Source organism: Trachemys scripta, chromosome 12, assembly GCF_013100865.1.
Source record: "Trachemys scripta elegans isolate TJP31775 chromosome 12, CAS_Tse_1.0, whole genome shotgun sequence".
Taxonomy (NCBI): Eukaryota; Metazoa; Chordata; order Testudines; family Emydidae; genus Trachemys; species Trachemys scripta.
Genome location: NC_048309.1, coordinates 44,417,168 through 44,433,437, shown reverse-complemented (window position 1 = coordinate 44,433,437; position 16,270 = coordinate 44,417,168). Strand labels below are relative to the sequence as shown.

Here is a 16,270-nt window from a genome sequence, read left to right as displayed (position 1 = left end):
TAATCTATCTGTAATTATTCTTTCAACCCCTTTACCAGGCTCATATGTTAGTCTTACTAGTCTGTAATACCCTGGATCACCTCTAAGCCCTTTTAAAAATGTAGGGAAAACATTTGCTAGCTCCAGTATAATAACTGATTCTCTGATTCTATCAAACTAAGAGGATGCTGAAGTACATTTCAAAAAAAATAATTATTTTTTTTTAATTATTCATTTAAAATTTTTATTCACAAATATAAAACTTTCAGCTCTACTCCTCGTGTGGAGCGATACGAGACACTCTGCAGCTATTCTGTCTCCTTTTCTTGTATATTCCAGTAATGGAGAACCAGACAAAGATGAGCGAGTTCATCCTTCTAGGCCTGACCAACCTCCAGGAGCTGTGGTGCTTCCTCTTCATTCTCTTCCTGATAATGTACTTGGCCAGCATGCTGGGGAATGGGGCCATCATGGATATGGTAATGGTTGAACCCCGGCTTCACACCCCCATGTACTTCTTCTTGGGTAACCTCTCTTGTCTGGACATCTTCTACTCAACAGTCACCGTGCCCAAGATGCTGGCTGGTTTCCTTTCAAGGTACCAGACCATTTCCTTCACTGACTGCCTCTACCAGCTTCATTTCTTCCACTTCCTGGGCAGCAGTGAGGTCAGTCTTCTGGCTGTCATGGCTTATGACCTCTATGTGGCCATCTGCAACCCGCTTCACTATATGCTGGTCATGAACCCACAGGTCTGCCTGCTCCTGGCAGCAGCCACCTGGACCACCGGCTTCCTACACTCCCTGCTGCACATGGTCATGACCTCCAGACTACACTTCTGCGGCCAAAACCGTGTCCACCACTTTTTCTGTGACATCAAGCCCCTGCTGAGCCTGGCCTGCAGCAGCACCCGCCTCAACCTGAGCCTCCTCAACATCGTCACTGGGACCATCGCTCTGACTCCCTTCATGATCACACTCCTCTCCTACCTCTACATCATCTCCTTCCTCTTCCTGAAGGTCCAGTCGTGGGATGGCAGGAGAAAGGCCTTCTCCACCTGCACCTCCCACTTCACCGTGGTGACACTGCTCTATGTGCCGGTCCTCTTCAATTATATGACACACTCCATGGGAGGCTCCTCAGAAAGGGACATGATCATCATCCTCATGTACACCATCGTCACCCCAGTTCTGAACCCCCTGATCTACACCCTGAGGAACCAGGAGGTGAAATCTGTCCTGAGGAAAGCACTGGGAAGAAAGCTTCTCCCTGGGAAATAATTAATAAAGTACAGACAATACTAAAAAAGTATCTCTGATATTATCAAGGGAAGTGGAGAAATGGACAGTAAGGGAAAATCCTGCAAGATGCACTTGAAAATACACTATATTGAACCATATTAAGTACTGGATTTTTTACTATTTGCATTACAGTATTGCCTGGAAATTACACTCTAGGGAACCATTCTAATTGACCATTGTCATTATTAATTGTATTACAGCTATACCTAGAATTCTACAATATCATTGATGTTATTGTTTTTATTATGGTTGTGCTTAGTAAATCTACTGTCGTGAATAGCAGTGGACAGATATTTCTTTTTCCCCAGCATGGAAAAGTTTAGTGAAAATCGTATGGGGAAGTCTTTTTTGGCTAACTTTTCAGTGGAAAAGTTTCACTGCTTATTGAGTACCTGAAAACCAAAAATGTTTTTGTTTCTCACAACCAAATATTGAAAAGAATACAGCTGAAAACTGTGGGGGGAACATTGGAGGGATATTAAATGAATTATTTGTTTTGTTTTGGGTTTGTATTTTTTTGATGAACTGTTCAAAGGAAAGCAGACACGTTCCATGAACAATTTTGTTGAGTCAAAACCCAGCTTTTCCTAAAACAATTTTTTTAAAAAACGATGGATAAGTTTAGACCAACTCTACTTGGGAACCATTATTATGAATTGTTATTTTTATTAACGGGGATGCTAGTGATGATATACAGAAGGTCATGACAGATTTTCATTTTGACTGGATTTATAAATCTTTAGATTTAAGAAATGTAAAAATCACACACACTCGTCATCAAAACATAACATGGGTATTAAAAATGAAACAGTATTTGCATTTTTCATCTGGCTTGGTGAAGATCAGGTTGAAGATATCAAAACTAACCACTTTTTAAAACAAATGTTGAATGGAATGTTTGACCTTTATACAGATCCCTATTGGCAAAACCCATATATGCTCTTCCGATCTGAACGATTGAAGGATTGGAAAACAAGCCTTATAGTGATAGAGACAAGGATCTAAATCTGTTTATTTTAAGCAAGAGAAGGTTAAGGGGTGATTCGATCATAGTCTATAATTACCTACATGTGATCTATCAGCAGATATATAATATAGAACATGCAGACGTCTCGCTTCCAAGGTCTCACTTCTGAAGGGCTACAGAACAGAGATGGTTAAAAATAGAGATCATAGGCAACTGAATTTTAATGTGATTTGGACACCCAACTTCCTTGGGCTCCACTGAAAATCCAAGACATAGACAATTACTCTCAGCCTGTTACTTTTCAAATTGGATGCAGATGTCTTCCAAGATCAAAGAACAAATGTGGGAGAACTTTTGCATTTTAATATGGCTAAATGTAAACTTAGATCTCAGAACAAAGAACGTAGGCCATGCTTATACGATGGGGGGCACAATCCTGAGAAGCAGTGACTCTGAAAAAGATTTGGCGAGGGTTGGATAATCAGATAAACATGAGTTCCCATCACAAGACTGTGGGCAAAAGCGTTAATGCGATCCTGGTATACATAAACAAGGGAATCTCGAGTAGGAGGAGAGAGGTTACTTGACCTCTGCATGTGGCACTGGTGCAACTGCTGCTGGAATCCTGTGAGCAATTCTGGCATCCAAAATTCAAGAAGAATGTTGATAAATTGGGGAGGGGTCAGAGAAGAGCCATGAGAATGATAAAAGGATTAGAAAACCTGCCTTGTAGTGGAATTTTGTTTTGAAAAAAACTGGAAAAAGAAAACATTAATCAATTCATAGATTCTGCGGCCATTAGGGACAATTGTGATAATGTAACCTGACCGCCTGTATATTACAGGACATAAAAATTGAACCTGATAAGGTTCAAACTTTCCGTTGTCAGAATAGAAAATTTCAATATTTTATTTCAAAATGAAACATTTAATGTGTATCTAATCCCTGGACGAATGGTAGAGCATGGAACACCTGCTGTGTGACTTTCCATGGCTTTCTTTAGCAGACTTCCCTTCAGAATGTGATGATCCCTATGCATTGAGCAATCTATCATTTGATAATAACATGTCTATGTGTTTTAGTTTTGTATAGCACCTATTGGTGTGTTATTGAAATGATTCTCGCATAAATTTTATAGTGCTAATCATAGGCGCCAATTTACTCAGATCCCAGGGGGTGCTCAACCCCTGCTCTGTCCCTTGCCCACCCTCACTCCACCCCTTCCTCCAAGCCCCCACCTTGCCCTGCCTCTTCTTGTCCCCTCCCCCCACCTTTTCCTGCCCCTGCCCCTACCCCTGCAACCCTGCACCTCCTGCACACCACTGAACAGCTGATCTACGGTGGGCGGGAGGTGCTGGGGGAGGGGGAGGCACTGATCCAGGAGCTGCCACAATTTTTTCTGTGGGTGCTCCAGCCCCGGAGCACCCTCAGAGTCACTGCCTATGGTGCTAATCTTGAAGTCCTTCCTCGAACAGAAGTTCCAACATGCCTGATTCTCCCTTCATCCATCCTGGTGTAAATCAGTAGTGACTCCATTAGAGTCTATGAGTCTGATTCCCCTCTCACTTACTCTAATTCTCCAATAATTCTATTGGAGTCAAGGAAGCTGATTCCCAACTCATGCCCCATAGTGTAAAGCAGGAGTAATTCCATTGGAGTCAGAGCACTTACACTAGCTGAGAGGGAAGAGCCAAGCAGGGGGCTGGGTTCCAGGCACATGGATAACCCAGGGAAAGCAACACAAGGGGTGGCATGAGGTGATGGGGGAGGGTTAGCTCAGTGGTTTGAGCATTGGCCTGCTAAACCCAGGGCTGTGAGTCCAATCCTTGAAGGGGGCATTTAGGGATCTTGGGCAAAAATCTGACAGGGACAGTATTTAGTCCTGCTGTGAAGGCAGGGGACTAGACTCAATGACCTTTCAAGGTACCTTCCAGCTCTATGAGATAGGTGTGTGTGTGTATATATATATATATAAGAATCTGACCCATTCAGCTACAGAGAAGATTTAGCACAAAGCCAAATAACAGGAGGCAGAGGACACTGTGGGGTACAAATAATACAGCTCAGTTGTGTAAAGACACTGGGGCAATTTTGTTCTCAACTATACTTGTATCAATCTGGAGTAAGTCCTTTAATGTCAATCTATGTAAGGTACCTCTATTTGTTGGAATATGTAAGGGTTAAGTAAAGACATGTTTTTTGCAGTGTTGTTCATGACACCAGATGTTAGAAGAAAAAGGAGCAGGTTGACCCAGAGGCAGGTATGAGTACAGGCTTCTTTATTGTGATACTTGTTCCCCTTGACCCAAGTGTCCAGTAAGCACTGGATTAGTTACAGCACACTCTTTTTATTTGAGTTGGTATGTAAACGCCTACATCTGCTACAACACCCCAAAAACCCTTATTAAGTAATATAAACTCCCATACTATGATCATACCCACCCCTCTTGACTGATTACAGCATTACGCATATTATACACACATTTTTCCCTTGAAAATATATTTGTTTGCAATAATTTGTTACTACAAGTTCCCTTAATCTGCAGTTCTCAGGGGAGAGAGGAAGGGGCTATGAGTAGTTGTCAGGGGAGGGAGGAAGGGGCCATGGCCCAAGGCTCGCTTATGTAGCTGGGAAAGGAAGGGAGGAAGATATAACACTTCTTTACCCAAAAAGTATCCTTTAGAGCCCCACATTTCTTATGCAGCTGCAACACTTATCAATTCTTAACAAGGAGAATGGAGGGGAAAGGTGTAAAACTTTATCTATCAAGTGAAGGAATAGTGCATGCCTGTGCCTACCCCCTGATACCATGCCAGCACAGCAGTGGTTTTCCATGTCTTTACTTAACCCTTACATATTCCAACACTATTGCCCATTATCCACTGTAGGTGCCTAAATTCTTTTAACAATCCTACTAGGTGCCTTAATACCTTTAAAAAACCAACCCCAGGTGACTTGTTTATTATCACATAGGGAGTCTGTAGCAGAGGAAAGATTTGAACCTGAAAGGTCTTAACCACTAGCCTGAATTTCCTGTGTTCTTAAAGTAGTCTGGACTTACCAGTATATCTGAGAGCGAGATATGGTCTATTGTGTGATGAAATAACTTAAAGCAGTAAAGAGAGAAGGTGGGTGAGGTAATATCTTTTATTGGACCAACTTCTATTGGTGAAAGAGACAAGCTTTCAAGCTACATAGAGCTCTTCTTCTAATATTGTGGGACCAACATGGCTACAAAAACACTGCAAACTTTAAAACATTAAGACACACAAGCCAACATCAGCAGAGTGAAAGCAAAGTTAAAGGGTGTTCTTAACATAGTGGGTGTGTAGAGGTATTTAGCAAAGAGGTGGAGTGATAATTGGTAGAGCTGGTCAGAAAATGGGATTTTCCAGTTCAAAGCCACTTTTCTTTTCAAAATTTAAGCTAATTAGAGAAAACTAATCAATAAAAGCAATGGTCAAAACTCAAACAACACATTTGGAAATTATCAAAACAAAATCTTTCAAGAGACACAAATGGGAAAGTTTTTTGCAGATTTTCTGTTGATGAAAATTTCTGAGGTTTCAACTGTTCATCCCAGTTCTGGGTGGGAATAATTTTTTCCATAATTGAAAATTTTTGTGCGATGGGAAAACCATTTCCTGCATACCTCTGTAGTGGACTGCTACTGTGGTCCAGGTAATAGAGCATTAGGTTAGGAGACAGTGGGTATGTCTACACTGCAAAGAAAACCCCACAGCACCAAATCTCAGAGCCTGGTACAATTGACGAGAACTCGCGGAGCTTGGGCTGCAGGGAAAAACATTTCAGTGTAGACATTCCCAGTTGGGCTGAAGCCCAGGCTACAAGCCTTTTACCCTGTGACAGTATTCAGAGATTGGGCTCCAGCCCAAGACTGAATGTCTACACTTGCTATTTTTAGCCCTGCAGCCTGAGACCCATGAATCTGGGTAAACTGAACCAGGCTTTCAGATTCAGCACCATGGAATTTGCAGTGTAGACGTAACCCGAGGTTCTAGTCCTATCTCTGTCAATGACTAAGGCAGCAGTTTTCAGATTTCATTGAATACAGCTGAAAACTGTGGGGGGAAAATTGGGGGAATTTTTAATGATTTTTTTGTTTTGTTTTGGGTTTGTAATTTTTTTATGAAAAATTGAACAGTTCAAAGGAAAGCAGCCATGTTCCACGAACAATTTCGTTGAGTCAAAACCCAGCTTTTCCTAAAAGGTCAATATAAAACCCAGAGCTTACCTAATAATCATGTTGATGCCAATCCTTTTAGTAACCAAAAAATAAAGGTTTAATAATATAAAAAAGAAAGAAAAGAAGATAGTTATTGAATGGTGAAAGGATCATATACATACAAGTGATTTTCAGTATTCATAATTCAGGATTACAGCAGTAATGGAATAAACTGCTAGTTTACTAAAGTCTCTCTGGAATCACCCAAACAGATTGGGGGTCATGAGAACTTCTTTAGATCTTACTTGGTAGAAATCTGGCCCAGGGAAATGAAACAGGAAATAAAGGGAAAATGGAGATATCTCAGGTGTTTGTTTATATCCTCTGCCATGTGTGTGGAAAATTACTGTTCCAAACACAGCCAACAGCCCCTGTTTTTGGAAAGTTACTGGAGCAAGATGGTGTCCAGAGTCACATGAGCATATCACATGTCCTTACATAGTTGGCTGAATCACAGGGTGATGGTCAGTGTCTGAGGCATCCTCAGGGAGAGCTATCTGGGTGGGATGAGTTTCTTCTATGGCCCATTGTTAGAGTGAAGTATACTCAACGGGCCATCAACACATAGCTATCTAGCCTTGTTATAAATCTGTTTGTGAGATGTCAGACAAGAACAGACACGTTTGAGATACAAATACATATTCATTACTTTAGCTATAAAGATGGCACATAGATTTAACTAGGATAATCATATTTGCTGGATTGTAAATTTTCCATTCAGACCTTACATCAGTTTGTGTGTATGTGGTGAAATCGACTTTTACTAATAAAATTCAAATCATTCTGAGCCTGAATATAAACTATTATAGTTCCCAGACAGATGCCTAAGATTGGTAGAATGGAAAGAGTTTAGAGGAAAATTTTCTTTTCTTCAACTGAGTCACTTTATCTAATACATGCATTTGATATCACTTTGGGTGAAATTCCACAAGCCAGGGATTTTCAGGTAAAACACCCAACTCCTAATGCATCACAATGGAGTAAAGTGCCTAACTCCCTTAGACACTTTTGAAAATTCCATCCAGAGAGACAGCACAATTCCAATTATTATTATCGCTATATGACAATAGGTGTATTCATACAGGCCAATTTCTGATCATCATGGATACTCATAAACTGGGCAACAATAAGACTAAAAACGTAAACTATTGTTGTAATATGTGGCCAATTTCTTAATAATAAAGACAATAGCCTTGTGTTTGTATTGTAATTATTCCCCTTGCTTTCACCTAGTGTATTAAGCAGGCATGCTAACAGAGATTCGTCTCTCTGCTGTCTTTTCTTAGGTGGGAACCAAGCTGTGAAACTATAAAATCAGAAGCCATTTTTTTTTCTCGGTGTTTCATTATGTGAAGGATTTTCTTAGCCCTAAGCCCAGTCAGCGCACTGGGTCTACAGGGACTTGTTAGAGCATGGTTAATAATTGCCTCCCTGCTAATTAAGATAGGAAGCCATGACAAGGAAGCGGTGTAGCTGTGCATGTCCTGTGAGGTCTCATTAGACTAGATGAACGGGGTTCTTACCAGCTGGGCATCCCAGAGGCAAAGCTGGGAGCATCTTTGATGTGTCTGTAACTGCAATGACTGATACTCCCGTTGCTTGTCATTTCACATCTAATCAACATCTCACTGTGGGTCCTGCATCTCTGGCCAGAACCCGTAATTGAATTAAGTGTGAAACCACCATCCCCTTGTGCATCCCCTGTGATTTGAGTTGAGCTGGGTCATTCACAGAATTTTCAATGTACATAAGTACCGGGAAAGCCCCTTGGGAAGCTCTGCAACTGATCTAGCAGCTGAGAATTGCTGGGCACGAATGGTCACTGGGGAAATCATTGGGACTGTGGCAGATTGAGCAAAATAGCTATATTTTATTATGATAATTTATTGTTTGTATCATGACAGCTGCAGCTGCAGCCCACCTCAGGGCTTCGTAAGGGCTTGGGAAACTTGAGGCTAACAAGTTGTCATAACTATAAAGGGAAGGGTAACAGCTGTCCTGTGTACAGTACTATAAAATCCCTCCTGGCCAGAGACTCCAAAATCCTTTTCCCTGTATAGGGTTAAGAAGCTCAGGTAACCTGGCTGGCATCTGACCAAGGACCAATAAGGGGACAAGATACTTTCAAAATCTTGGGGGGGGGGGATTTTTTTTGTTTGTGTTGTTTGTTGGGGAGTGTGTTCGCTCTTGGGACTGAGAGGGACCAGACATCAATCCAGGTTCTCCACATCTTTCTAAACAAGTCTCTCCTATTTCAAACTTGTAAGTAAATAGCCAGGCAAGGCGTCTTAGTTTTCCTTTGTTTTCTCAACTTGTAAATGTACCTTTTTACTAGAGTGTTTATCTTTGTTTGCTGTACTTTGAACCTGAGACTAGAGGGGAGTCCTCTGAGCTCTTTAAGTTTGATTACCCTGTAAGGTTAATTTCCATACTGATTTTACAGAGATGATTTTTACCTTTTTCTTTAATTAAAAGCCTTCTTGTTAAGAACCTGATTGATTTTTCCTTGTTTTAAGATCCAAGGGGTTTGGATCTTGATTCACCAGGAGTTGGTGGGAGGAAGGAGGGGAATGGTTAATTTCTCCTTGTTTTAGATCCAAGGGGGTTGGATCTGTATTCACCAGGAGTTGGTGAGAGGAAGGAGGGGGATGGTTAATTTCTCCTTATTTTAGATCCAAGGGGTTTGGATCTGTATTCACCAGGGAATTGGTGAAGGTTTTTCAAGGCTTCCCAGGGAGGGAATCTATTGGAAATGGTGGCAGCGGACCAGGGCTAAGCTGGTAGTTAAGCTTAGAAGTTTTCATGCAGACCCCTACATTTGTACCCTAAAGTTCAAAGTGGGGATACAGCCTTGACACAAGTGCAATTTACAGAAGCATCTATGTGATTTAGGAGCATAAGGCCCAGATTTAAATGTATACAAGTCGGAGTTCGGGGCTTGGGCACTTTTGAATATCCCTCTGGACACCCAGCTGCTTTTTTAGGCACCTAAATACCTCTATGGGCCTCATAGATTAATAAACTTTAAGGCCAGAAGGGACCATCATGGTCATCTGGTCTGACCTCCTTCACATTGCAGGCCACAGAACCTCACCCACGCACTCCTCTCATAGACCCCTAACCTCCAGCTGAGTTACTGAAGACCTCAAATAATGATTTAACGACTTCAAGTTTCAGAGAATTCACCATTTACACTAGTTTAAACCAGCAAGTGACCCATGCACCATGATGCAGAAGAAGGTGGAAACCCCCAGGGTCTCTGCCCGTTTGACCTAGTGAAAATTCCTTCCTGGCACCAAATAAGGTGGTCAGTTAGGTTTTTTGCTCCCACTGCTCTCCTTGGAGGGCTGTTCCAGAACTTCACTCTTCTCATGGTTAGAAACCTTTATTTAATTTCAAGTCTAAACTTCTTGATGGCCGGTTTATACCATTTGTTCTTGTGTCCACATTGGCACTTAACTTAAATAACTCCTCTCCCTCCCTGGTATTTATCCCTCTGATGTATTTATAGAGAGCAATCATATCTCTCCTCAGTCTTCTTTCAGTTAGGCTAAACAAGCCAAGCTCTTTGAGTCTCTTCTCGCAAGGTAGGTTTTCCATTCTTCATATCATCCTAGTAGCCCTTCTCTGCACCTGTTCCAGTTTTAATTCATCTTTTCCAAACATGGGAGACCAGAATCGCTCAGTATTCCAGATGAGGTCTCATCAGTGCCTTCTATAATATACTAACACTTTCCTGTCTCTACCGGAAATCTCTCTCCTGATGCATCCTAGGACTGCATTAGCCTTTTTTTCCACAGCTGCATCACCTTGGTGAAATTTTGGACCAAAATTTGGGTTTGTGTCATTAGCTGCTGCTCGTATGCAAAGATGGGCATAGTTACTTTCAGGGTACAGTGTGGAGTCCAAAGAATCCCCAGTTTGCACAATTTGTGTCACATAAATCTGAATTATCTGTGCATCTTATGCGGATGTGAATGATCAATCTGTAATCCCTCCAATCTCAGGTTTTGGAAGCTCTGCAAGAAAGACATTTTGGCATTGTATGAATGAAGGCCACCCAGAGTCATGTCTGGTGACGAGGGATCGATAAAGACATTGAGAGGAAGGTGAAGTGCTGTATTATATTATGCTAGCCCAGTTCATCAATACCGTTAGTGATGACCACAGACTTCTGGGACATGTATTCATGTGGATTTTGCTGGACCTCTAGAAGGTTGTATATTTTTGGTTGTAGTTAATATCCATTCAGAATGGCCAGAAGTTTTCAGAATGACTTATGCTACAGCTACAAAGACCATGGGACATCTTTGTACCTTCTTTAGCCAATTTGGTTTACCATTATAGATGGTGAGTGACAATGCAATTCAATTCTGTTCTGAAAAATTTCAGAAGTCCCCAGCTTCAAATGGAATTCAATACATATGCTCAGCTCTGTACCATCCTTCTACAAATGGCGAAGTGGAATGTTTTCTACAAACACTTAAGCACATCTTAAAAGCTAATAAGTCTATGCTAAGTCATCAGCAGACACCACAATGTCTTGCTATCCTACAGGAACACCCTACTAGTCTACAGGAACACCCCAAGAGTCACCTGCAACTCTTTTCTTGAAGTGCTCTTTGTGTGCCTGTTGAGACCTGGTATGTCCTGATATTGCCTCATGTGTAGTCAAATCCTAAATTAATCGACAACATGAGACTCATCATTGTTCTTTCCAAGGTGGAGACTTAGTGTGGACTTGCAGCTACTATTATGGAGTGAAACGGGACCTGTTTCATTGATGGTGAAATTATCAATGGTATTTTACAGAAATGACATATGGACCAGTTGAAGCCAAGACTAGTACCAGCAACTGAGGATGTTAGAGTAGGATTTCTGTTTCTCAGATCTAACCTCCTTATGGTACAACTCCTAATTTAATGACTTGGTGGAAGAAATTTTTGTTCCGGGACCAGCTGATTCTATACCAAATCCAGTTGATTCCTAACCATCAACTGTTCCTGTTGTTCAGGACACTACCACACCATTATCTCCAGGTTACTGCAAGAGAGTCTACAAAGCAGTTGTGTGCCTGAATATCCATATTTTTATGTAGTAAATTGCTAGTCCAGGGCAGAATAATCTCTTGAAATTTAAGAGTCTGCCATAGTCTACCTGCAACTCTTAGTTACTTTATAGAGTATTTATTGTTAGTCATGTAAACAATAATGTATATGTGTTTAGAAAGTTTTTTTAAAGTAGGGTGGAGGAATATGGTGTCCTGTCCTTTTCAATGGTTGAGCACTCTTCCCTCCCCAGTGCAAAGTCTCACTTCAGTATTAGTTTCAGTTCTGTCCCTGGAACAATAAAATTAGCACATAAAACAGCTGGGTTTCCATAACTTCCCTCTGTGTCTGTCTGTCTCCTGCTGTGCTGGCTCCAGAAATATAACACTGCAAACTCCACACTCACCTCCTTATGACCTGCCTTAACTCCCATACCTTAAGAACATAAATTTCAGTATAGGTACATAACTCCTTAAATATTGTCCGTATGTACATTTTACAGTGATTATGATGATCAGTGGGCTACTGGCTGTCAGTAGAGACATAAGAACATAAGAATTGCAATACTGGGTCAGACCAAAGATCCATCTAGTCCAGTATCCCGTCTTATGACAGTAGCCAATGTCAGGTGCTTCAGATGGAATGAAGAGAATAGGAAATCATCGAGTGAGCCATCCCCTTTCACCCATTCCCAGCTTCTGGCAAACAGAGGCTAGGGACACCATCCCTGCCCATCTTGGCTAATAGCCATTGATAGACCTAGCCTCCATGAATTTATATAATTCTTTTTTGAACCCTGTTATAGTCTTCACAACATCCTCTGGCAAAGGGTTCCACAGGTTGACAGGTGTGGAGATAAGGGTGGAAAGGATGGGGAAGAGGGAGAAGGTGAGGGAGCTACAGGGGGGGAACAAAGGAAATGAAGATGAAAAAAGAAAAGGAAGCACTAATAGAAATAAAGAAAGGCATAAGAGGGAGAAGAAGGAGGTGAAGGAATGGGGGGAGGGAGAAGAAAGAGAAGGGGAATAATCAGCATAAGAAGAAGACAAAGGTAGAAAAGATCATAAAGCAGAGGAAAAAGAGGTTTACGAGCAATGAATTGCGATATAAGATCTGGAAATACCTCCATTGGAACGTGCAACTTTCTCTTACAAAATATGAAGCATATTTAATGCTGGAATTTTCAAAGAAGCCTAAGGGAGTTAGGAACTGATTTCAATGGGTTTTTGGTGCCTAGCTCCACTAGGTTACTTTGCAGTGTTCCTAGGGAAGTCTCTGCTGCTGGCTCAGTGGAAAGGGGATCAAGGACACAGAGCCCAGCAGTGCCACCCTTACCCATTACATTAGTCAGCACGTAAATTGATAGTCCATTGGATATCAATAGGATTCATTATAGGCAAGTGTTTGCCAGCAGGAGTGAGCATTGTTCAGTCTAACCCTGCACACATACAGAAGAAACAGCTTATCTTTGAGATTTGATTGCTCTCTTCACTGAATTGTTTTGCTTACACCCAATTGCGGCTATGAGTTTGCACATCGATTCAAAGATTCCTACATTTTCAGGCCAGAAGGGAACATTAGAACATCTAGTCTGACCTGCTGTTTAACAGTGGTTCTCAACCAGGGGTATGTGTACCCCTGGGGGCATGCAGAGATCTTCCAGGGGCTACATCAACTCATCTAGATATTTGCCTAGTTTTAGAACAGGTTACGTAAAAAGCACTAGCGAAATCAGTAGAAACTAAAATTTCATACAGAAATGACTTGTTTAACCTGCTCTGTATACTATACACTGAAATGTAAATATAGTCTTTATAGTTCAATTGATTTATTACAAGGTAAAAATGAAAAAGTCAGCAATTTTTCAGTAATAGTGTGCTGGAACACTTTTGTACTTTTATGTCTGATTTTTAAGTGTGTCTTTTTTAAGTGAGGTGAAACTTAGAATCATAGAATAGCAGGGTTGGAAGGGACCTCAGGAGGTCATCTAGTCCAACACCCTGCTCAAAGCAGGACCAATTCCCAACTAAATCATCCCAGCCAGGGCTTTGTCAAGCCTGTCCTTAAAAACTTCTAAGGAAGGAGATTCCACCACCTCCCTAGGTAACCCATTCCAGTGCTTCACTACCCTTCTAATGAAAAAGTTTTTCCTTATATCCAACCTAAACCTCCCCCACTGCAACTTGACACCATTACTCCTTGTTCTGTCATCAGGTACCACTGAGAACAGTCTAGATCCATCCTCTTTGGAACCCCCTTTCAGGTAGTTGAAAGCAGCTATCAAATCTCCCCTCATTCTTCTCTTCTGCAGACTAAACAATCCCATTCCCCCAGCCTCTCCTCATAAGTCCCTCCAGACCCCTAATCATTATTGTTGCCCTCCGCTGGACTCTTTCCAATTTTTCCACGCCCTTCTTGTAGTATGGGGCCCAAAACTAGACACAGTACTCCAGATGAGGCCTTACCAATGGCCAATAGAGGGGAACGATCACTTCCCTTGATCTGCTGTCAATGCCCCTACTTATACAGGCCAAAATGCTGTTAGCCTTCTTGGTAACAAGGGCACACTGTCAATTCATATCCAGCTTCTCGTCCACTGTAACCCCTAGGTCCTTTTCTGCAGAACTGCTGCCTAGCCATTCGGTCCTAGTCTGTAGCAGTGCATGGGATTCTTCCGTCCTAAGTGCAGGACTCTGCACTTGCCCTTGTTGAACCTCATCAGGTTTCTTTTGGCCCAATCCTCTAATTTGGGGGTACACAAGACAAATCAGACTCCTGAAAGGGGTACAGTAGTCTGGAAAGGTTGAGAGCCACTGCTGTATAACACAGGGCAGAGAGTTTGCCTATGATTCCTCCACTAATCTCAATAACTTGTGCTTAAACTAGAGCATGTTTTTTAGAAAGAAAGAAAGAAAGAAAGAAAGAAAGAAAGAAAGAAAGAAAGAAAGAAAGAAAGAAAGAAAAAGAAATTTCTTGTTTTTGTGGTAGTGCCTAGGAAATCTAGTCATGGACCACTGTACAAACACAGAACAGAAAGACAGTCCCTGCGCCAAAGAGCTTACAATTACATGGGACAAAAGTTGGAGACCGATAGACGGGGGAGTACAAGGAAACAAAGAGTCAACAGATGGAGATGGATGGATAGATGGTGGAGTACAAGAAGACGATGAGACAGTCCAGGTCAGAATGACTGGCAGTAATGTCAGGACACCAGCAACCACGCCACTATTAAGGTTTTTTTTTTGGCATCCCAGCAAAGGAGAGTTTCAAGGAGGGATTTGCAGGTGGATAATGAGGTAGCTTTGTGGCTGATTATAAGGATAGACTCCACTGTGTGAGGGGCAGCTTGGGAAAAAGCACAAAGGGGCTTGTTTGGAAAGGCACAAAGAAAAGAGCAAATACACAGACCACTATTTTACAATGATAGTAAAAGATTCAATATTCACCTTAGCACAGTCTTGAAATCCCAGAAGGTGTAGAAGCAATATCAGCTATTCAGCTGGAACAAAAAATACTACGGAAGGTCTCAGATGAAGTGTTTATTATTAGATATCTAAAAGAGCCATAAAATAGTGTTATGAAGATTATTATTAGCAATAATAGCAAGTGCAATAACAGGTTCTTCACAGGTTCTAGATTCTTCACAGGTTAACTAGCATTTTCTTTAAAGAAAGACTCATTTTTAACTCTCTGTCTGTCTTATGCTATGTTAAGGTATCTAAATTCTCTTGAAACTTGCTATCATTTTATCTAGTCTAATTGAGAACTGGAGTATTTCCCTAGCCTTGAGACAGTCACTTCATAGCCTGGTCACCAGACTACCTCAGAGACGGCTTTCTGCAGTAGTGTAATATCTCGTCTGAATTAGGAGTGTACATGTTTGTGGGTGGGGGCATCCACCATGGTCTGAAATAGAGCTTAGTCAATATCAGAATTTCTGTCCTGCCAGGAAAACTTTTGTGGAGGACTCCTGTCTCATACTGAGAAAGCGGAACGATCAGCGACTTATCTTAAGTGCCTATACACAAATGCAAGAAGCCTGGGAAACAAGCAGGGAAAACTGGAAGTCCTGGTACAGTCAAGGAACTATGATGTAATTGGAATAACAGAGACTTGGTGGGATAACTCATATGACTGGAGTACTATCATGGATGGATATAAACTGTTCAGGAAGGACTGGCAGGGCAGAAAAGCTGGGGGAGTTGCATTGTACGTAAGAGAGGAGTATGACTGCTCAGAGCTCCGGTATGAAACAGCATAAAAACCTGAGAGTCTCTGGATTAAGTTTAGAAGTGTGAGCAACAAGGGTGATGTCGTGGTGGGAGTCTGCTATAGACCACGACACCAGGGGCTGAGGTGGACGAGGCTTTCTTCCGACAACTAACAGAAGTTACTAGATTGCAGACCCTGGTTCTCATGGGAGACTTTAATCTCCCTGATATCTGCTGGGAGAGCAATACAGCAGTGCACAGACATCCAGGAAGTTCTTGGAAAGTGTAGGGGACAATTTCCTCGTGCAAGTGCTGGAGGAACCAACTAGGGACAGAGCTCTTCTTGACTTGCTGCTCACAAACCGTGAAGAATTAGTAGGGAGGCAAAAGTGGATGGGAATCTGGGAGGCAGTGACCATGAGATGGTCGAGTTCAGGATCCTGACACAAGGAAGAAAGGAGAGCAGCAGAATACAGACCCTGGACTTCAGAAAAGCAGACTTTGACTCCCTCAGGGA

The 16,270-nt window shown here is 41.8% G+C and overlaps 1 protein-coding gene across 1 annotated transcript; it reads left to right on the top strand.

Annotated features, from left to right (window-relative positions):
- Positions 1 to 320: 320 nt before the first annotated feature.
- LOC117886224 (olfactory receptor 12D1-like) lies at positions 321 to 1,345 on the top strand. The gene has a single exon (XM_034787889.1). It carries the CDS (start codon positions 321 to 323, stop codon positions 1,257 to 1,259), a length of 939 nt encoding a protein of 312 aa, XP_034643780.1. The 3' UTR covers positions 1,260 to 1,345.
- The last annotated feature ends 14,925 nt before the right edge of the window (positions 1,346 to 16,270 follow it).